Source organism: Carassius auratus, chromosome 30, assembly GCF_003368295.1.
Source record: "Carassius auratus strain Wakin chromosome 30, ASM336829v1, whole genome shotgun sequence".
Lineage (NCBI taxonomy): Eukaryota > Metazoa > Chordata > Actinopteri > Cypriniformes > Cyprinidae > Carassius > Carassius auratus.
In genome coordinates, this window is record NC_039272.1 from 19,403,235 (window position 1) to 19,425,935 (window position 22,701).

Genomic DNA, 22,701 nt, shown 5'->3' on the forward strand with positions numbered 1-22,701 from the left:
ATAAACAGACTTTATCAATAACAATTACAAATTCAATTGAAGAAGAAAAAGATGGGAAGACAGATTAAAGACAATAACATTTATTCAATGTCAACTAGTGTCACTTTTAACAGTGCCTACAAAACATACAAAAGTATGCATAGGGTTCAATCCCACAAAGAGCCTGTGATATATCTCAGAAGTATACACCAGATTTGAGTGATATTAGAGGTTGTGGGCATAGACAAGTCCAAACAGGAGGTTTTCTACAGGTTTGGCACACCTCTGACCATGGGCTGTCCTTCTACTGTGATAATCCCAATCGTGTTTGGCTGATGGCGCATGTATATTGTCAGTGGGGAACTGCCAAGCTCAGCGTGCACCTCTGTTTCATCATGACTCTATTGGGGAGACAAAAAAGAATCAAGAGTTTGGTCAGACAAACAGGTATTGAGATGAATATAGCAGACTGATAGAAGACAGATACGACACAAAGTCAAAGTTGTACTTTTTAGTTGCTTAAGGTGATGGATACTAGATGGATACTTTGACTAGAGCATGTGACAAGAGTGAAGTCTACCATGACAATGTCATAGAGTGGTACTATAACCTCTGTATTTCAACCATGCAATTGATGTAAAAGGTTGTACTATACATACACCACTACCACTGTACTGTACAAGATCTCACACTATCACCAGCATCTCACAAAATTGAGATTTAACTGACCATGTAGGCTGTATTTATCAGTATGAATCAAGCTTCTATTAGTGCAGTAGTAGGAAGCAGAAAGGTGATCATATCTGCCTTCTATTGGTGGTTGGTACATAAAACCTAATTCAGAAATGTAATTGTATGGAGCCAACACTATTGTTTGCAATTTTACCTATGTTTTACTTACCTGGGAATAATTATAGCTTTAACTGTATCTATTCTGAAGTTTTTCTTACCTGTATCTGAAGACCCCAGGTAACAAAAACGCTTGGTTACCTAAAGACAGAAAAAATATGCATGTTAGAATAAGTTTAAAAACCAGTGGTCCATCACACTTTAGAAAACATTATATATCACCTGAAAACATTAAATCTCAAAATTCATCCTTTGAAACCCATTTTAAATTCATCTACCATGAAAATTGTACATCAAAATCATGTTACAAAATGTTTTCAGTCGTGAATTATAGGTTTGGATCATGCACTTTCAAGTCTATGTTCAAAAATGTGAATGGCAGTTAACAGGGTAAGTTAGCGCTAACTAACGATTAAAAGTGATATTATTGGTAAAATTAAAGCGAAAGTAGTCTTAAAACATAATAGGCATTACTAAAGCACTTGTTTAATTTCATATTAACAACACGGTCTTAACTGCTGTTGTCTTCTGATCGTTGCATACAAGACTTCACTGCTTAGCACTGTGTAGCCAACTTAGCTTGCCATGTGTGCAGGATAGCTAGCTATACAGTACAATTTGCAAACCTTACTTTAGCTTCCTAGTTGAGTGAACGATTTTGCGTGACTTTACATCACCAATAAATTGCCAAAACTTGCACATCTTACCGTGTTAATCAGTCTGTGAAATTTAGATCCGCTGCAGCTTTCCAACAGTTGAAGTGCCGAGGAAGCATCTGCCTTGGAAAGTCCCCGCCAGTGAAAAAGGGATAAATCCAACTTAATTTTTATGTGTTTTTTATTTCAAATATTTAAGTTTGATGAACACACATGCCACATCGACAGCTGCTCAAATAAATTGTGTATTTCAACTCACTTTTATAACATTTCTTGTACACAACAAACTCATACAAAAAGCTACCCAAATAAATTGCTATTGTTTTACTTAAAATATATTGTTATGTAAAAAGTGATATATTTTAAGTAAAGAGGAAGTATATTTATACTTTTTAGTGTAAAACAAATAAAATAAACTAGATTACAACTATTTAAAATATATAAAACCTACTGTGTGGGTGTAGCACTTTTTACAGTGATGGGTAGGGTTAGGTTTAGGGGTAGGGATTGGGTTTAGTCTATATTTTTGGACATTAAACAAAAAAATCCAGGAATCCATTCATTCATTCACTGTAGACATCATCTGAAGCCAATTTGGTAGACATACCACACCCAAGTATGGACTATGAAAGCTCCAAAGAAAGTAATAAGAGGACATTTCTCTGAAGTCAACCTGACATCATCTGTTGAAGGAAGTAATACATTTTTCTGAATCAAACACACAATCACATTCACGGTTTGCTTCATCCACTGCAAATTAATACCAACATAACCAGACTATGTGAGTGAGTGAGTGTGGATCTGTTGTATTTAAGTTTTTTTTTTTTTTTAATGGGGTTCGGTATTAGATATTTGATGGGTGTGTATTTCAGTTATAATCATTATATGTTTGTGTATGTGTGCATGTGTGTGTAAAGGATGAGCTCAAGGCTAAGAGATTGTTCTATTTGTGTTGGCATTCATTTCAGTGGGTGGAGTAGGCGAGTACGAGCAGGTCAGTCTAACCTGACCTATTTACAGTGTGTTATGCAAAGATCAGACTACCAGTAAAAGTCACAATACAAAGAATTGCACACACCAAGTTGCTCTGTGAGCGAGTATAATTTTGATGAAGATACCAAGTCAAAACTTCTGTAATATTTGCTTAATACCCCCCCCACCCATTCTCCTCACTCTTCATTAAATGTGAATTATAAATTTCATGCAGTTTGATTACACATGATGGCAGAATCAGGTTTAATTTACTTGTTTGCATTAGAAGGAATAATTACTGGATTTATGAGAAGAAAAGGTGAAATGAAATGAAGATCAATGACTGTTTTAGAATACGTTCATATTTGAGAGTGGAAAGCAAGTAAGAGCAAGAAAACTCTAAAAGGACTTTACAACCTGAGCAACCGTTAGTGCTAATGACCAAGTGTTTTATTCACAACACTTCATTCTCTAATGATGATTCTCTAATGAACTATATATCATTTTTAAATAAAATAATTTAATTATGTTTTATTAATAATTTATATTATTATTAATTTTTCAAATAATAATGTTACTATATTAAAACTAATAATTGAACATTGTAGTTTTTCATCATATTGTTTTTGGCCTTTTGTGAAATCAGTAACGGTTATGAATTTCAAGGCAACAGTATGGCTTTTTGCGTAGTTCTCTAATTAATACAATTGGCAGTAGTTGCATGTATTTCACATGTATTAATATGCAAACTTACATAATTATTCAAAACCAGTTTCACACATCTATGTTTTTCAACAGAAATGTATGCTTTAGATTCTAGAAAAATTGGCCTAAAGGCCATCTGTTTAACGTCTTCATGTGAATATTCCTATATATTAACATTTTTTCTGATTTTAACTACACCTCTAAATTTATGATCAGAAAATATTCCTGTGTCCCCCTCTCTCATAGCTCCATTGTATGAGTAGATAGTTCCCATAATTTGTTAGTAAATCTTCACTATCGAACACCTTTTTTTCTGCAATCAAGCACACTTTTTTGGGAGTTACTCTTCCTGTGGCTCAGTGGTAGAGCATTGGTTGTGGTTCTGCAAAAGGTTGTGGGTTCAATTCCCAGGGAACACACATACTGGTAAAAATATTATAGCCTGAATGCACTTAAAGTTACTTTTGGATAAAAGTGTCTGCTACATACATAAACGTAAACATTTAATTTTTATATTTGTACCGCTGTTCAGAACTTTGCTAACTTACTATGTGCTGATTAGCATCTTTGAGCTAGGTTCAAAAGTATCTAAAATTGTCACGACTAAAACAGTCACTACCAAAACATTTGGTGGACATCTTTGTTTTTTGGAAGTTATCCCATTAAATTATCACAACTGAAACGTCATAAAAGAGAAACACATAATCCTCATATTTGAGAGAAATAAAATTTTAGAATTATATATATATTTTTTGTATTTTAGTATGTTTTAGTATGTTTTAGTAGTGTTTTAGTATGCAAGTTAAAATTATGTAATGTGATGTGGTCGCTACCAAAGCATGGGATGTTTTGTCACTACCGAAAATGTGCAGCCACTACTGAAACATGAGATTTTTTGTCAAGTATACTGAATTATCAACGAAGATGTTATGTTAGTTTTTGTTTCAATGTATATTCAAACTAATGAATCTTTAACTTTGAAATAAGTATGATCAACTGCCATTGAATTATTAATTAATTATTTAAAAAAATATTTAAAATAAAATTTTAATACAGGTCTAGTGGAAATAACTTTTTAAATATTATAAGATTTTTTTTCTTACAAAAACACATGGATTCGCTACAGGAGGCCTTCATTCACCCTCCGGAGATGTTTAAAGCTCATTTTATTATGGATGTGCGTGCTTTATTTGACTGCTTTTGAACTACTGAACAAAAACACCCGCCCATGCCATTATAAAGCTTGAACACAAAAGAGCAAGGATATTTTTTTTATATAACTCCCATTGGATATGTCTGAAAGAAAAAAATCATGTACACCTGGGATGCCTTGAGGGTAAATAAAACAAAAAAATAAAAATACTTTTTTTGTGTGAAATAACCCTTTAATATTTATTAATTAAAATCATAAACTTGTCTATTTCGTTGGGAGTGCAGTGTGCTTCTGTTCTTCTCAATGGCTGTGATATTCGAGTGATTCTCTCGCATCGTGGTGTTGTGTAATATCTGGTATGGACAGCCAAATTGCTTGTCACTGAAATCTTGTCGAGTTGCATCTGGTTAGAACAAGGTGTTAACATTGGCCGGCAGAAGCCGCCAAGATACTCCTCTGACAGATCGTGGAAAGTGCAACTTAGATCTGTCACACAGGTGGTTGGATATATTCATGCTAGTTAAAAATAATTTATTTAAAGCTTCTTTCTTTTCACATTTTTATTTACAGCATTATCATAATAGGCTGTGATATTAACTAATTGGGTATATTAACTTATTGATTTATTGGGTAGTTCAATGTGAAATCAGATATTGAGCCAAATGACATGATCCTTGTTTCACCAGCTTCGTTTGCTACATTACAGGGCTGTAGCTTTAATAATAATAATTTTTAAATTGAATCAGCATCATAAGTCAATGCTCTCTCAGTGATCAATAAAAATGTCTGTCAAGCAGGCAGACAAGCATAATAGTTCCGTTAAGTTGTTTATGCAACAACACTTCCAAACCAGTTTGGCAACAAAACCAGTATCATGTACAGGGCCGACCTCATATTGTGACATAGGCAAAATAAATGTTTGCTGTCAGCTGGAAACCTCCTAATGGTTGGAATTGTGGCTTTATTGTATACAGATACATTTATGTAAATGCATGTTTTATGTGCCCTCTAGAAGCTTGCAAGTTCTGCAAGTGAACATCATGGTATCCCAAAGAAGCACAAAATTACTTACACGGACATTTACATTAAATGTTCCCTCTGGGTGGAATGACCTGGCCAACTCAATCAGAGTCCTTAGCCATCTTCAAGAATCAGCTAAAAACACATCACTTCCATCCTTATTTGACCCTCTAACTCTAGCGCTCTCTATTCCAATTATATTCTTAAAAAAAAAAACATGCCCCTTTCAGACTTGCACTCTATTTATTTACTAACTGCTTGTTTTCTTAAAAAAAAAAAGACTTAACACACTAGCTTGCTCTATTCTTTTTCTATTCAGTCTGTTTCTTTTTATTTTTTATATGATTTTTAAAAAACTTGCTACGTGTACTGCATTAACTGCTACGTGTTAATAAAAGCATATGGATAAAAGCATCTGCTAAATGACTGTGTCAGTAGGAAATATCAGTTTTCATTTCAAAACATTATTTTTGCCATTAAATGTAATAACCCAGTGAGATTTCTGTTCGCACAAGGAGTCTGACAGCAGCCAGTGCTCCACACAGAGATCTGATCTCATCATCATTCAGTCTGTCTGGAATAACATAAAGATTGTGAGGTGAACGGGAGGATCCATAAATTCATTTCTGTTTTATTTTGTTTTTTGTTTTGCTTTTGCTTTATGTACTGTGTTCTTTGCATCACAAATGTCATCAGTCCCTACTGTGAGTGTGTTTACATATTAGGCCAATTAACATCAGCTATGTCTTAATGAAAAAGAGATATTCTGTATATTTTTTATATTTTTTAACTCTTGCAGATTGCTGTATTTTATTGTCTATAGTAATGATATTGTCTGGACAACATTGCACACAATTGTTTTGCTTTTGATTAATTCGGCATGCTCTTGCCTCCTGCTCAGATTCCTATTAAAGCAGGGACCTAAACAGTCACACAGATAGGTTATAGCTCAATCTGACATTGAGTTATCATCATGAGTAATCAGCTGGTAAATCATTTCCAGTTAAAGGAGATTTGAGTGGATGCAAACATTAAATATGCATAATTTGCAAATAAGCAAACTTAATAATGATCCTAATGCAGTATAAGAGGATTAAACTTTCAAAATGAATTAACAATTTGATGCATTCAGTCCATTACAATGGACAGATCTTTAAAATAAATTTTTAAACATTCAGACACATCTGAACCATCATGAATGACTACCTTTCACTTTTTTATTTTGTGCTTTTTATTTATGATTCAAATGACAAATGTGGTTATACTGTACGTCAGAAACTACAATACCAACAGTAAAAACAACACATATGTTGCTGGAATCAACTATTTACTGGCTGCATGATCCATCTGTCAGATAAATAGCTGTCAACTGGTTGATTATGTGCAAGGTAAAAATGTGGATGTACATTTCTTTATAACTCCCAGTGTGGTCATTATTGTTGTTGTGTTATGTGACGCTGCACAGAACACTATGAGAGCTCCAATCATGAGAGAGGGATTTACCACCAGAACTGATTACCGCCTATTTTATTTTACATTATTTATTTCTTTGTTTATGAATAATGGCTTGTTTTTTTTCTGTAATGCAGTCCAAATAAAAGTTTCCCCACAATGAAAATACTTTGATAATGTATAGATGTAAAAAATATACTTAAGTACAAAATTGGTCCACGATTGCTTAAATTCATAATGTAGGAGCCAAATTATTATTTTGGTTGCCCCGTGACATCATTGCTTGATACAGTTATATATGGTAGCACTTTTGTCCACGCTTAAATTGTTTTGTGGATAACTTTTTTAGAAGATTAAACTGCATTACACTTATTAGTTGCAAATGTGTTTCAACAAGGGATGTAATGGTACAAATATTCTATTGCAAAATTTTAATTTGGTTTGCATGTGTACCAAAAAAATACAGGAATGGTTTAACCCTCAAAGACCGAGACAGCCGCCCCAGAGTGCATTTGTCTGCTTATTATAGAATAAAAATCAACTATAAATCACAATCGGAAGTTATCACAAGCACTCAATGATGTAAGCAAATGCATTTTCAAGTGTAGCTTGATGCTAATTGTACACTGTAAAAAATAAGTGTAATTTTAACTGTAAAATTTTGTAAAAACGCTACGGAAAAAAACTGATAATAGGTTAACAGTAAGTTCCCGTACTATATACAGGGAAAAACTGTAAAAGATCTAACAAAGCATTTAATGTAAATTTACAGTAAAATTCTGTTAATTATACAGCTTTTAGAAGTAAAAAAAGAACAAATCAATGTATAATTTACAGTCTAAAACTGTAAACTGATATTCCCAGAATTCCCTGCGTGACACTCCACGTTTGAAAGTATTTTGTTTAAATAATCATGTTTTTAAAGAGTTCTTGTTATCAGTTATGTACATTTGAGCTTTATGTTACATCTTCTGTTGCTTAATGAAAGTTTTTTGCATTATTTAAGTATCACATGTGTTACCATGATGGTGTTTTGTGTTTCCAGAAATGTGCACCTTCTATATGTTAATATATACTTCTGCTTGTGGTCAAGCTACTTGTGATGAGCTTTGATACTTCATGTGACTTTCTCTTATACAGTACCATCTTTATTATTATGGTGGTTGTCAGTATTTTCAAGGTACAAAACAGATTTAATTTTGTGTGTTGTTGAATTTACTGGTTTATATTCACATTTTCTTGTTTGTAAATTACAGCTTTATATTGTAAAATTAACAGTTTTTGACGTAAATGTGTTTACAGTTTTCTGTATTTTTACAAAATTATTCTGGCAACCACAGCTGCCAAAAAGTTTTTGTAAAAACAACAAGAAATTTTTTACAGTGTATTTCTAATTATATTTTTGGATGTAGCTTATTCTTGTAAGCATGATAGTTTGTGATTCTAAAGTTTCAAAGTTGAGCCAAACTTTGTTTATCTTAATAGACCAATTCAGAGTAGACGTCACAGTTACGCCACTTGCAGCTGCACACGCATAGTGGTTGCAAGTGGAGGTAAATGGGTAAAATCCATGGTATAAGTGAAAAATATATATATTGTTGTGCCTTTTGATGTCAAGATCGGAATGCAAATATTTTTTATAGAATACTGTCATCAAAGACTCCATTTGAAGCTAAAAGCTGACATTTAAATTGACATATTTTGGATGAAAACTGCTATGATTAATCTACTTTTAAAGCATACATTTGATTTAAACAATAGGTCTACATAATATTCACATTTGTTGTTGATGTATTGTATTAGCCCTACAAACCTTACTATTAAAATTTTTACGTAACATTTATTTATTTTGTCTCGCAATTCTGACTTTTTTTCCTCTTTATATGACTTTATAAGTCAATTAACTCAAAAATAGTTTGAGTTGAGTTTGTCAATTCTGAGAAAAAAAAAAATTAAGAGCTGAGGGGAAAGGAGAGAATGACAAGTTGTTTTTCGTTATTAGAATTGTGAGATATAATATCGGAACTACAAGACAGTTCTTTTGACATAATTTTGTATGTATTTAACTGTATTTAACCTGTTGGTTATATCTAAAGTGAAAGTAAACAGTGGAGAAAGAAATCGGATGTTTATCATTGCAATAGATGCATTGTCTATTAAAGTGACCGTGCCTAATTTACTAGCTGCTATCAGTTTCCTTAATGTTAAACCAAGAAAATGAAAGAAAGAAAATCACTCACCGCTATATATATATATATATATATATATATATATCATTCAAAATTATCATAACACATTTGCCAAATGTGTTGTATAACTGTATGGCTTTTCACTTTCAGGTGAACTGTTCATTTAACTCTTGGCATGAGGATTTAGAGCTATCTATTTTATACATTTGAGTTCTGCCTCCTTTTGTAAGAATAATTTTTTTGAATATTGACCCACTGTCCCATTACTCTGAGCAAGATAAACTGTGTGTTTGTTTGTGTGGGGTGAGACAGGAAACGATGTGTATTGGTATAGCTCTTAGAGTCAGAGAAGGATCAGAGTATTGCTGATTTTTAATGGGACATGGTGTCTTAGAGACAGACCGAGCAACGGAGCACAGGTAATCTCTCTCCCCAAGGCCCCTCAGATCAACTGCTTTAGTCTTAATCTTACTGAATATTCTTTTAGTCTAAGAGGGGGAAAGAGTTAAGAGGTTAAGGGATATGTAAAAAGCAGAACAGAGAAAGAAAAAGAAAGGAAAATAAAGAGACAAAATAGAATAAGGGTAGAGGCAGCCTATCATTCTGGTAAAAATAATCGAACGTACCTGCCTGACTACCTACACTTATCTATCTGGTAACACTTTAGTTTAGGGATCAATTCTCACTATTAACTAGATGCTTGTTAGAATGCATATTATTAGCATATTAGCTGTTATGCTAAAAGTTAGAAAACCCATATTAATGCCTTATCGTACATGACCATATTTTAGATCCCTTAATCCTACCTTGAACCTAAACTTAATAACCATCTTACTAACTACTGCTAACTAATAAGCAGCAAAATAGGAGACATAGTTAATAGTTAACAGAAAGAATTGTTCCCTAAACTAAAGTGTGACCATTTATTAGTCACTTTCATTCATTCATTCATTACATTTACATTTAGTCATTTAGCAGATGCTTTTATCCAACACAACTTAGAAATGAGGACAATGGAAGCAATCAAAATCAATATGCAAATTAATAAATTCATTAATTAATTCATTCATTCAATTTCAAATGCAAAAACTGCCTCTGAATTGCAAATTAATAAATTTATATTGTGTTGGTTTATCAGAGTTGTGTATGTTGCAGAGTGCACATTTTTGGTACAAAAATGGATGGATCTTTTCTAACACTAATCAGGCTTATTGTTTTGCATTTTAGGCTCACTTTAGGCTCAGCTCACAAAGTATGTGCTTTCTGAAAATGTAATTGTGCATGTGTCATTTTTTGTCCACATATATACTGTATACAGCTGCAATCAAAATTATTCAAATTATTCAACCCCCTTGACCTGAAAGACATTTTACTGCGGAGAACATCACATTTTATGAGATCTCTGTTGACATTTTTGCTACTCAACTTCAGCACATGCATAGGCTAGCTCAAGTTCTGTTTGTAACAGAGTTTCTAAAAACTTAATTGTGTTTTGAGACTGTTTTATTCCCCACCATGCAAATAAGTGATTTAAAAACAGCAATGTTGAATAGGGGTTGAATAATTATGACATAGCAGTATTATTAAAAAATCTTATAACTCAAAAATATTACATTATATATTGACAATATAATTATTAATATGCCAGTGAATTGTTATAGATACAATTTTTATTTTATCCTGGATCTTCAGAAAAGCTTGTATTTGTAAAGTACTTCAGTCTCTGAGGGGTTGAGTAATTTTGATTGCAACTGTATATATATATATATATATATATATATATATATATATATATATATATATATATATATATATATATATATATGTATATATGTATATATATATGGTTTATTTCGACTGTGAGAGAGTGTCAGCCATGTCAAAAATGCGAATAACTTAAGTAATTTGTGGATTCATGCTTACTGGAGATGCGAACCATTTCAAATGATTCAGTCCTACTTGGTGAACTGGTTCAACCGGTTCACTAAGAACCGGTTCAAATGAATGATTCGTTTACGAACTGGACATCACTAGTCATCACTAGCACAAAGGGATATTGATATGTAGTATATTAAATCTGTGCGTTAGTTTAATGAGCCTTGTCTTTGAACAGTTTTAAACCTCAGTTACTGTGCGCTCTTGAAGAGAGTCTCTTAGTTTTGACTGTGGTAACCGAATGCAACACGCAGTTGGATTGCTGAAAGGAGGATGACAGAGAGCCGCAGCAGAAAGAAGAATTTGGGTGTACTTGAATTTAATGACTTCAGTATTAATCTGTACCTCACACTGAACTATTTAACAATTTTAGAATACTTGAAATATGTGCACAGAAATGATCTGGTGCTTTATGTTTTTGTGACTTTCGTGGGGCTCAACAATAACACAGAATAGTACACGCAATATCGGATTTGGATTGGTCTCGTCTGACCAATACCCGATTCACAGATAATGCCAGTATCGGAGCTGATACTGATCCTGACGATTGGAACGATGCATCCCTACCTAATAATAAGAAAGTAACAGGCCTACATTAATTGGAATTGCCAAATACTCTTAATATTGCTTATATTTGATTTGCTTTTGACAATGTATCTGGCTTTTGTTGATACATGATGTGACGCAACTTAGCACTGAAAGGTTATCGAAAGACCCCCCCCCCCCCATACGTGGGCACTGTGGGCCTGTCTGCTATGCCACTGGCAAAACCCACAATACCGCGATCAAATTCAGGTCTCTTCTAATTCCTAGACTGTGAATGATAAATAATGTGAGTGGCGTCACTGCGATTTCACTGAGAAGCTGCAGCTGTGGTGGAAATGATTTTGGTGGCGGCCCGCCATGGCAGAACGAATGTAGCGGAAACACTGTTTTAGCAATGGTAGCCCAATGTGCACATTTTGTGTGTGTGTGAGTAATAAAAATGTGTGGTTTCAGATAATGCAGAAAAAGATAAATGTGTCTGGTTTTAAGTAGACAACTGAGACAGTTCTCAGATATTGAGAACACCCTCACCCACGCCCCCTGGCTCTGAACTGTGGCCTATTCATTACTTCTTCTTTTTTTTTTTGATGTATTAATGTTTGCCTCATGATCTTCTGTCCCTTCAGAATTATAAAAAAAACTTCACTTAAGAGCCACTGAGAGTTTGGTGTTTGGAGACAGTTTAACTCAAGGCTTTGGTTTGTAGGTGAAGGTATGTTTAGACGGAAGGTACAGCTCCTTCTCTAGGTGCCTGCATTATGTGGAGGTATCTTTAAATGTATAGAATGGTAGTAGGTGGGTTTTGTGGAGGTATTGTGCCATAAAAAACTTCAGCTGTTTGGTGCTTCAGTTTATATTGGCAGAGATAGTAAAACAGCTGTTTATTTATTTATTGGTTGATTAATTGCATGGTTGTAGCTGGTTTGTACAATGGAAATTTCAACATATCTGCATATGGAAAATAGAGCTGTTAATTTTTTTTTTTTATTGATAATGTTATTCAGCAAGACTGAATTACATTTATTGATGTGATGGTTAGTACACTCGCAGCATTACAAAATAATTCAATGAATGCTGCACTTTTTAACTTTCTGTTGATCAAATATCCAGAAAGAAATTAATTTAAAAAATTGGTTTCCACAAAAATATTAACCGCCTCAACTCTTTTCATCCTTGATAATAATATTAAGTTTTTTTGAGCAGCAAATCAGCATATCCACCTAATTTTCAAAGAAAAAATAAGCCATTTTCTGTGAATGTGTGAGACTTCCAGTTCATTAGCTGCTGTAGGGAAATGGCAAGAAGAAAACAAAGTGTAGTAATCATTAAATTGTTTGCACTTCAGACCAGAGTTCATAATTAGTATAATGCATTAAAATAATAAGACACACCAGTTTGCAATATTAAGCAATAAAACAAGCTGTTTTGTATGGCTAAAAATAACTGCAAGTGAATGAAACCCGGGAACCATATAAATACATTTTATAAATCGCCACGCCTGCTTCTACTGGACAAATAAGGTGGATTAGAATGATTTTTTTGAAGGATCATGTTACACTGAAGACTGGAGTAATGGTTTGGCATAACAGGAATAAATAACATTTGAAAATATTTTCAAATACAAAACTGTCCTTTTAAATTGAAGTAGTATTTCACAGTATTACAGTTTTACTGTATTTTAAATCCAACCTTAAGAGTATAAGTGATGATAAACAGGGCAACTTTTTCATCAATGCAGCAGGGCATTGTTGCCAAGCGATGTTGCTTGGGCGCTTTCCCACTGAGACAGGGCAACTCTCTGTCTGGATACTTTAGATCAGTTGTGGGCCCTGTGTCTCGCCTGGTTGCCCTTTGATGGAAACATTGTTCAGAATTTGCCCTGGGTATCTCGTATACGTACAGTATACTGTATGTGTGTCTTCATGAAGGCATAAGGCAAAGCATATTTACAGCTCATTTTATTATGTTTGTTTTAAACGCACCAACAACAACAGATGCTTTGATGAAAATCAAATCCCACTTCTTTTTTTACATCCTATCTGGTTTTGATTTTACATTTTACATTAATAAAATGTTCTCCATTTAGGATAAAAATTTAGTGTTTTTTTTTTTTGTTTTGTTTTTAAGCACATCGTTTTCTTTTAGCGGTAGTGCTGTGGGTAAACATATTTAAAAGGGGGACACTCTGTTTCTGCCAGTCTCATGTTACAGTAATCTTTTGTACCTAGAGTAGTATTGCATCGTTCATATCTCTGAAGAGTCTTTAGTTTTATTAGATTTATAAAAGACATATATGGGCTACAGCTTTTATGCTTCATGCTCAAACAGTTGAGCGGGTAATCTTTCACTCACAGCCAAAAACATATTACTTATTAAACAAAACAACAAATCCTTCTTTACCAATGACTTCTATAACCTGAATGAAGTGCTGGGAAGTGTTCAATCAAGGAATTTTGCCCTTTATGATGTCATACAGGGACATACTTGAGAGAGAGAGTTAAAAAAACTGTCAGAAACGAACCCTGAAGATGTGTATTTGGCACAGAAATACTGTCATACGTCCAACTTCTTTTTTTTTTCATGTTTAGCATGAGAATCCAACCCTTTAACAATGTAAATAACTCAGAATGCATGAAATAGCATTAGACATCCCCTTTAATTACATGAGTTTTAAGGAAATTGATGGGTAGTAAAAGTGAAAATGTCCTTTTTAAATGATTTTATAGCTTTGGCTAAAAACTACTGGTGTTTATCATAATTTGTCAGTCTCTAACAGTCAAGTCTCTTTTCTCATTTTATTTTTGCTCACTCCTCCTAACAGAACAGAGTATCATATTTCAGGTCCACTTACATCTCAGACTCAGCTTTGTAACAGATGGCCTCACATTCATCTTCCTTGTGCATGTCTCACACAGTGCAAAGTAATGCAGTCTCTTTAGGATGCTTGACTTTTGCACCCTGACTGACATCAGCTCTTGGGATGAGCCTAGCAGATTTTTCTGAAATCTTTTCCATTTATAGATGGATTGTTGATCATCTTTCAGTGTGGATGTGACAGTGATGTGATGGACTACAAAATGCTTAAAAATGGCCACAAAACACTTTCCAAGGCTCACAACTTCTAAGACCAAACCAGGCCACGTTCCTGTTGTTTATATAAGTCTTCCTAGTCTTTCTTAATGTTTTGTTCATCTAATTTCAGGTATTTAATGCAACAACAAAGGAAGTCTAAAATGCATTTCTGCTCGTTTAATCAGTATATAATGTGATTTTTCATTTTTAACAAGTTGTATATCCCCTTTATCTTTAATACTTTCAACAGTATAATCACATCACATTTGAATAAATAAGAATGCAAACACAATAAGATGTATGACTACAAAAATCAATATAGCAAACACAAACAAAAAACTCACTAGCTATTTAGTTTGTTTCGGGGGTTTATTCAGCTTTCTTTTTCATTTTGTTTTTGTGTAAATGTTTAATTGTGGAACTCAAACCTAAATTGTCCTAAAAGCCTAAAAGCATTTCACCTTTTGGACTCAAATAACACTGTGGATCAATATACAACTAAATGCATCCTATCTGTTTCTCGCTTATTCATGCTGTAACGCTAGCAATATTCTTTATCTCAACTTTTCTCTTCTTTGTGGTCGTGTTTGTTGTAATTGTATTCCTTAGTAAACAGCTCAGAAATAATGAGGCTCTGGTGTAATGCAATCAGCTCAAAAAAAAAAAAAAAAAAAACCCCATATACTTTTTCTTTGTTTTCTTTACAAAATACTATAATTATGCAAATATGATCACACCTACTCAGAAATTGTGATAACCATATAGAGCAATCACACATTTAAATATGACAGAAGGGATCACGTACAGTCAAAAATACACCCCAACAGAGCAATCAGGTATTGCATTATCCTGTAGGTCCCTGATGTATCACTTGTGGGGTTTATTTTGTGATTTTAGTTGCAATGCAACACGTCTTTGTCTGTTTGAAGCTCTCTCTGACAGGTTTTCTTCTAATCTGGGTTTTCCTGAACATTTTGCCTTGAAGGGTTTTATGCTCACTAAAATCTAGCCTTCTCATTTTGAGCAATTTTGATTCAGAAACACATTTAGAGTTTTTCCAAGAAAAAAAAAAAAAAAGGAACGTCTCAAACAAGTATGAAATGTCTTGTTATTTTCTTTAAGGACCTCTAAATATGATTTTTTTTTGTTCTTTTTTTTTGACAGACAAACAACATACTACACATTAAAGAATTACCACATTAAAGAGTGCCACTTTTTTCCTTTTGAAAATCGACAAATTCAAAGCAGACAAAATGTTTTTTATTTTTTTATTTAAGTATTTCTTTGTATAATAACATTTCTTCACAAATAAGGATTACAAAAAATCTGATTGTTTATTAGTTGATTTGGCAGTATGTACATAATCTCAAATGGTCTCTCAGTTCATGCCTAAGTTGTTTAAAACGCTTTTGAGACTGAGAACTTATAGCATCCAAAAAGTCCCAAAACTGTTTTTCTGTCAGTGAGAGGCATAAGTTTATATGCACATATCTGTCATCATGGCTCAAAGTTCACATCATTCAAAACTTTTCACAGATTCGAAGTGGAACCCAGAATTCCAAAACTCCGAAACAAAACGTTTTCTTTCATGTAACAGTAAACTGTTACACTATATATAAGTAAACACTTACCTACGGCATCCACTACTGGCTTCCTCACTCATCTGTGAAGTTTTAACACATTCATCTCGTTCCTCCAGTTCCTTCTTAAGTCTGAGAAGATTTTCTCAGCAGCACCATTCACCCAATTACACACCTTCAGAGAAACTCAATTGGATGACTTCACATGTGTTTTCAAAGTTTTGAGTTTCAGAAATGCCCAATTGAGTAAGTTCACTTTAGAGATAACCTGATGATGCATCTTCTCTCATGGGTGGACTTTATCTTCTGAGGAGTACTGGATATGGACGTATGCTAATCTAAACTGGCATCTGAAGACATTGCAGTGCAAAGCTGGTTTGCACAATTGGTGTTTATTTGCCACAGTCTATGCACTGAATGTTAACATTACAGAATATACAGAATTATAAGTCTTCCTTTTAATTTGAAGTCTTTCTAGAGCCTGTTTGAAGCTGAAGCTCTACTCCTCTCTACACTGGAGTGAAGTTCTACTCCATGCTGAAGACATATCAGCAAAATTAGCAAATGTTGCAAGAGACTATTGGTGTTTACAAGAGAATATGGGGGTTTTGCTGCAGCAATTTTTGCTGTATTTGCCATCTACATTACATTTTTGCTTGTATTTTGCATGAGTGGCAGGTTTATGTCTTTTGAAGAGAATCTCAGTGGTGGTGTCTTTGGCACCTTGCCACAAGTTTACCGCAAACCCATAGGCTTTTGATAAACCACCTCAGGATAAAGTTATTATTTCACTCTCTTCCCTTCTCTGTCTCTTTACCACACTTCATTTTAGACCACAAGCAGAGAGGCTCTGGTCTCTCGTCAGCAAAATTGGAGCCTCCTTTTTATGGGGATCTCAGAGGGCTGAATCATTATCATGTTGAGTTTGTCCTGTTAGCCAGCAACGAAGTGCTTTTTAGGCATTTAAATAAGCTGCCCTCAATTTTTTTTTCTTAATAGAACTTGTTTTTTACATTTTGGATTGGCATTAGTAATGCGCCATTAAAGTCTGCGAGTTGTAAATCATCTCAACCGAAAGTTTTTCATTTCTCACCCTATCTCTGCCCAATGAATAATGAGCATCTCTGATTTATAATTCAGAGTGGAAACTGTGAATGCTGGGCATCATAACAAAACTGCAGGCACTTACTGGAGCAGGAGTGAAACTGTTGCTACTGTCAAAACTACTTAAAGCACACATGCACATTCGCATGCATATTTATATCTTCATTTAATTCCTTTTATTAGCAGCAGCCTCAGAATACAGATGTCTTTACTCTGTTGTGTATAGTAAACAGCCTTTTCTGGTGAAAGAATAGAATGCACATCCGCACAATTATGGAAACATAGTTTTTTTGCATTGTTGAATGACTGTAGTTCTGCTCCACATTACTGAAATATATCAATGCAATTACGCTAATCCTGTCAGGTCCTTTTGTTGTAGTGAAAATCATGTTGTCTCAGGTGTGTTTTGTGGCCAGTAATCTTTCTTTGTGCTGACTGGCAGGAGATAATGTGGCGGAGAGACTAGCCGTCGCAGTGCAGGTTTTATCTTCTGTTGTATAATAGAGATATTCAAGAGCAGAAATAAGATCATGCCAACCTCATTATTTAGAGACCACCTGCTTCACTGCCTTCAAAATAATATGTACTGAATAAAATAAAAAAGTGTTCGAGATTAATAATGTGTTTTTGTGCAGGTTGAATTAACAAAGGCAGTACTCCCACCCTGTTTATTTCCGTATATTGCTTTTGTTCTGTGCCGCAGCCCGCAAGCTGAGGAAGATCGGACAGATGAAAGGTCCAGAGGAGGTTGGCCCTGTTCAGGGCCCATCAGAGACAATCCAGTGCCTGTCGCCCAAGCCCAGCCTGACGTTCCACTCACAGTTGATCTTCCTGAATATCCTGGAGTCCATTGAGCCCGAGGTGGTGAACGCGGGCCATGATCATGCTCAGCCTGACTCGGCAGTTGCTCTCCTCACCAGCCTTAATGAGCTGGGAGAGAGGCAACTTGTCAAGGTAGTGAAATGGGCCAAAGGACTTCCAGGTAATTTAAGCATGTCACATTTACATTTCAGTTTTGCTTTTTATAAAGGGGTCACAACCTTGATGCTCATGTTTTGTTTTTTTGCATCTATTAATAATAAATAAATAAATTACACAAACATAAATTGTATAGAAATTTGATTAAACCTCTATGCTGAACATGTTTTTACATTTTTGGATCAAAATGTATTTTATTTTTTTTTATGATTATTTATTTATTTTCCAAGGTTGAACAAGGTCCACAATTGTGACCACAAATAACTATGTACAAGACCAGGGTTTGCTTGTACAAAAAAAAAAAAAAAAAAAAAAATTAAGTTAAGTTAAGTTAAGTTAAGGGGTGGAATAACAACAACAACCCAGCTCCAGGATTTCCATTGCTCCTCCTTGATAGCGCTCAGAAGTTATCCATACGGATGGCCTATTGAGTTATTATCAGAGATAGCTTTGTAACAAATTCACTCCAGGCCCTAAGTGTTTTTGGTTTGGCTTTGTTAATTCTCGCTGTAGTAAGTTCTAATAGTGCAATGTATTTAATTTCTATGAGCCACAATTTACCTGCTGGGATTGTAGGCTCATGCCAAATCTTAAAGATTATCTTTTTGGCTGAAGTTAGAGCAGTGTGAAGAATCCTACGCTGGCTAACAGTAAGATCAAGATCTGCATCATCATTCAACAAACAGAGACTGGGGTGATTACCTTATCACAGATCAAAATGTATTTTGATATATTTTGATGGAAAATAATTAAAACGGTCAAGGTATATTAAAAACAACAAAAAAAGCCTCATTCAAAATTTGTTTTGAAAGAATAATTTGAATTCAGTTGAATTCAGAAACTCTAGAAGGCTCAGTCCAATAAGTCTAACTAAATCTGACCTAATGACATCATCACATGGCACAGCTGACCCTAACGAAAGGAAAATATATTTACCAATATATTTCTTAAAATATATTGTGATATATTGTAATATATTATTTTCCCTTTTTATTTCTAATATTTTATATATTTGAATAAATTTATAATATATTGATGACACCTATATTATATAATATATTGCAAAATATACAAATGATTGCCGCTTTCAATATATTGCAATATATTGGAAAAAAAATTATATATATAAGAATATATGCCTAATATATTACATGATATTTTCCAATATACTGCAATATATTTTTGTTTCATAAGGGGACTGGTTTCTCTCCTGTATTGGTATCCAATGAGCTCGCTGCTCAGCATTCAAATATATGACTAGGGATTACTGTAGCAGTTACAGCTTGCTTCAGAAACCCTCCAACTTCCCCAGTTCCACCTGTATAGATCTGCTATGAGGTGATTCATGTATGCTACAGTATATGGGGGTTATTTCATGTATGTCATATTTGCAGCAGCAATATTTCTTACATGCTCACAGCAGCATGTTGTGGATGTATTGGCAGTAGCAAGTCTCTGTACTTGCTCTGCAGCAGCAGCAGAAGCGTAGCAGATCTCTTCCGCCAAGACCAAATACATTAAGATTGTTATGTACATAACCATGCCAGTCCCTCAGAGAATTGTCATGACAGAAATTAATGTATTATTTATTTGAAAACAACAACAACAGCAACAACAATGCCACTTTAGTGCTTATTTTTTTAAAAGCTTTTCTTTCACCAATTCAGAATTATACAATAATTCTGGCATTTTGAAAAAAAAAATCGTAATTGAAATATTCTGAGAATAAAGTCGAAATATTACGAGAATAACAACTTTTTAACTTAACATCAGCTCACACACAATCTACATTCCTTGGGGGGGGGGGGGGGGGCGCTGTAGCTCATAAATATATGTGGGATTATTAGCAGAAATCATACCATGTGTCATACTCGCGGAGACAGTATGCTTGGAAATAATATTTCATATCTTCCATTGCGTTCGTTATTTGAAGAGCACCAGCCACACAATAGCAATAAGATTTGTGCTTTTGATAGACCTACTTTTAATGTCTCAGCTTTCAAAATCAGTTTTATAGCTCTTTAATCATTAAATCACTGTATTTATGTGAAACAATTTGAGTTAAACTTTTTAATACTTTCAAAACTTTCAAAATATGTGAAAATGTATTCTCATAATATTTAGACTTTAACCTCATAATATTTCGACTTTATTCTCAAAACATTTCGACTTTATTCTTGTAATATTTAGACTATATTCTCATAGTATTACAACTTTATTCTCGAAACATTTCGTCTTTATTCTCATAATATTGCAGCTCCTCATGACTTTGTAAAGATTAGCGAGTCTATATATATTGACATTTTCATTACAAGACAAGGTTAGTAAAATGTCATGTGATATGACCAAACACTTGATATATTTATCTGTCAATGGTTAGTTAATGATATTTGCCAAAATAAAAAAATATATAAAAAAACATTTTACCTTCAGCAATAGAATTAGAAACTTTTTGAATTTTTTTTTTTTTAAATCTGTATATTGACATGTATTCATATGACAAAGAAAATATTAGTTTTTACCCAATCCCCCAAAAATGGCCATGATTGACACAATAGTATAATAACCAGATATAGATCAGATCCTGTCTGGTGATTCAAGTCGGGACATCAGTGGAAATTGATTTGGTTATTTTTTTTTCTCAGTGATTTAATTATGGTTTGTATTTTAATTCAGAGGCTTGAGAGGTGTTGTGTAATCTCCTTCACTCTAATGGCTTTGATAAATGGCTTTTTGAAAAGCAAAGGCAGACTTCAGTCATATGTAAAATGCAGCGGTGGCATCAAACCATCAAATACTGAGAGAAAAACACCAGGATGGGAGATAGAAAGCGAATGGGTTGTGGCTTGGCAAGAACCCTTTTTTGAAGCTCAGTGTGACAGTGTATGATCGGTTGATTGAATCAGCTTGATGTGATTGGTTGCAGTTCTCCAATTTCCTGTTATTGATAGCATTAATAAAACTGTGAGGCCTGGCATTTTAATCTGCACTGAATCCAATGATAAATGTGTTATGAGGGAAGTGAGATCAAGTTTATCCCAGAACGTTCAGCTTGTTTCCCCTTTGTTTCCTGAAAGTGGTGCATATGCTGCCTGGTCTTCTACAAACTGTTTTATTTGGTTCAGATCAATGTACTGAAAATCCTCGGTTCAGATTGACATGCATACTTTTTTTCTGAAAGTAACATCAAGTGAAGTGTGATTCATGGCATGAGATGGTGGAACTGAAATAGTTGAAAATGCAGTTGGTCTCAAAAAATATTACCCAAGCAGCAGACAAACTGTAAGTTATTGGCAGCAAACACAAACCACAAATATCTCTCCCATCTCTCCTGTCTCTCAGGTTTCCGTAACCTGCATGTAGATGATCAGATGACAGTCATTCAACACACCTGGATGGGAGTGATGGTCTTTGCACTGGGTTGGAGGTCCTACAAGAACGCCAACGCGCGAATGCTGTACTTTGCACCAGACCTGGTCTTCAATGAGTCAGTCTCATTCAATTTCACATCCGCTCTGCTCTTATTTGCCTGTTTTCTTTTGAGTCCGACACCCATCTGTGTTCTGCATTGTTGCCTTCCCTCTCCCATTCCATTTTCTTCTGTCCATTTGTTTGTCTCGTATATGTTCAAATCCATCTTTCCTCTCACTCATTTTTCTTTCATTTCTCCTCGGCGGCCCTTTCTCTACCCCATTCCTCCTCTCTATCTTCCCCTGTCTCTCTCTTTCTTTCCTGGGCAGCTACATATCTTGTACTTCATGCACACAATAAGAGTCCCGTCGTGGATTCTTCCAAGATTCATTTATAATTTATTGCTGGCTTATTATGGTGTGGAGGATCTTTGTCACAAACACAATCCCAGGAGAGATTGGATTTTCGGGGGGTTCACATGCTCTCAATGGCCTTTTTCAACATTTTCTGAAATAGAAAACTTCCTAAATGCATTTTGGCCAATCCCATACCACTGCTGATGACAGAACTTGTGTATTACAGTTCGTTTAGTGAGAGATTTGGGAATCATTAGATGATTACTCAGTAGTCAGTATTGTATGGTAATTAGCAAGAAGAAAGTTGTTACAAGCTGTTCGTTATTTTCAGATGTTTCTTTGTTCGATTCTTTCTCTGTGTATGTCAATTAATTTGTCCCTCATCTGTCAGTCATAGGATGCATATCTCCAGTATGTACGAGCACTGTGTTCAGATGAAGCACCTCTCGCAGGAGTTTGTGCTGCTGCAGGTCACGCAGGAAGAGTTCCTGTGCATGAAGGCCCTCCTCCTTTTCAGCATCAGTGAGTCTACTGCTGTTTGTGTGTGTGTGTGTGTTCAGAATATTGTTCGTATGGATACTAAAATAAACCAAATTAAAATACAACTAATAATAATAATTAGAGGCATCATTCCTGTTTTCCGGTGTGAGATATATGTTATGTAATCTTCTATAACATATAATGAGCCAAGCTTTTCAAGAAGCTAATAGAAAATATCTATCCTGACTTAGTCTGTAAGAGCTT

The 22,701-nt window shown here is 34.3% G+C and overlaps 1 protein-coding gene across 1 annotated transcript in view; it reads left to right on the forward strand.

The window, feature by feature from the left end:
• Nucleotides 1–22,701, forward strand: part of LOC113049544 (androgen receptor) — a 64,887-nt gene that overhangs the window by 34,408 nt on the left and 7,778 nt on the right. Inside the window, exons 4-6 of the mRNA XM_026211971.1 lie at nt 17,916–18,194; nt 21,533–21,677; nt 22,349–22,479. Coding sequence (XP_026067756.1) covers nt 17,916–18,194; nt 21,533–21,677; nt 22,349–22,479 — 555 coding nt within the window. The remainder of the gene's footprint in view (nt 1–17,915; nt 18,195–21,532; nt 21,678–22,348; nt 22,480–22,701) is intronic.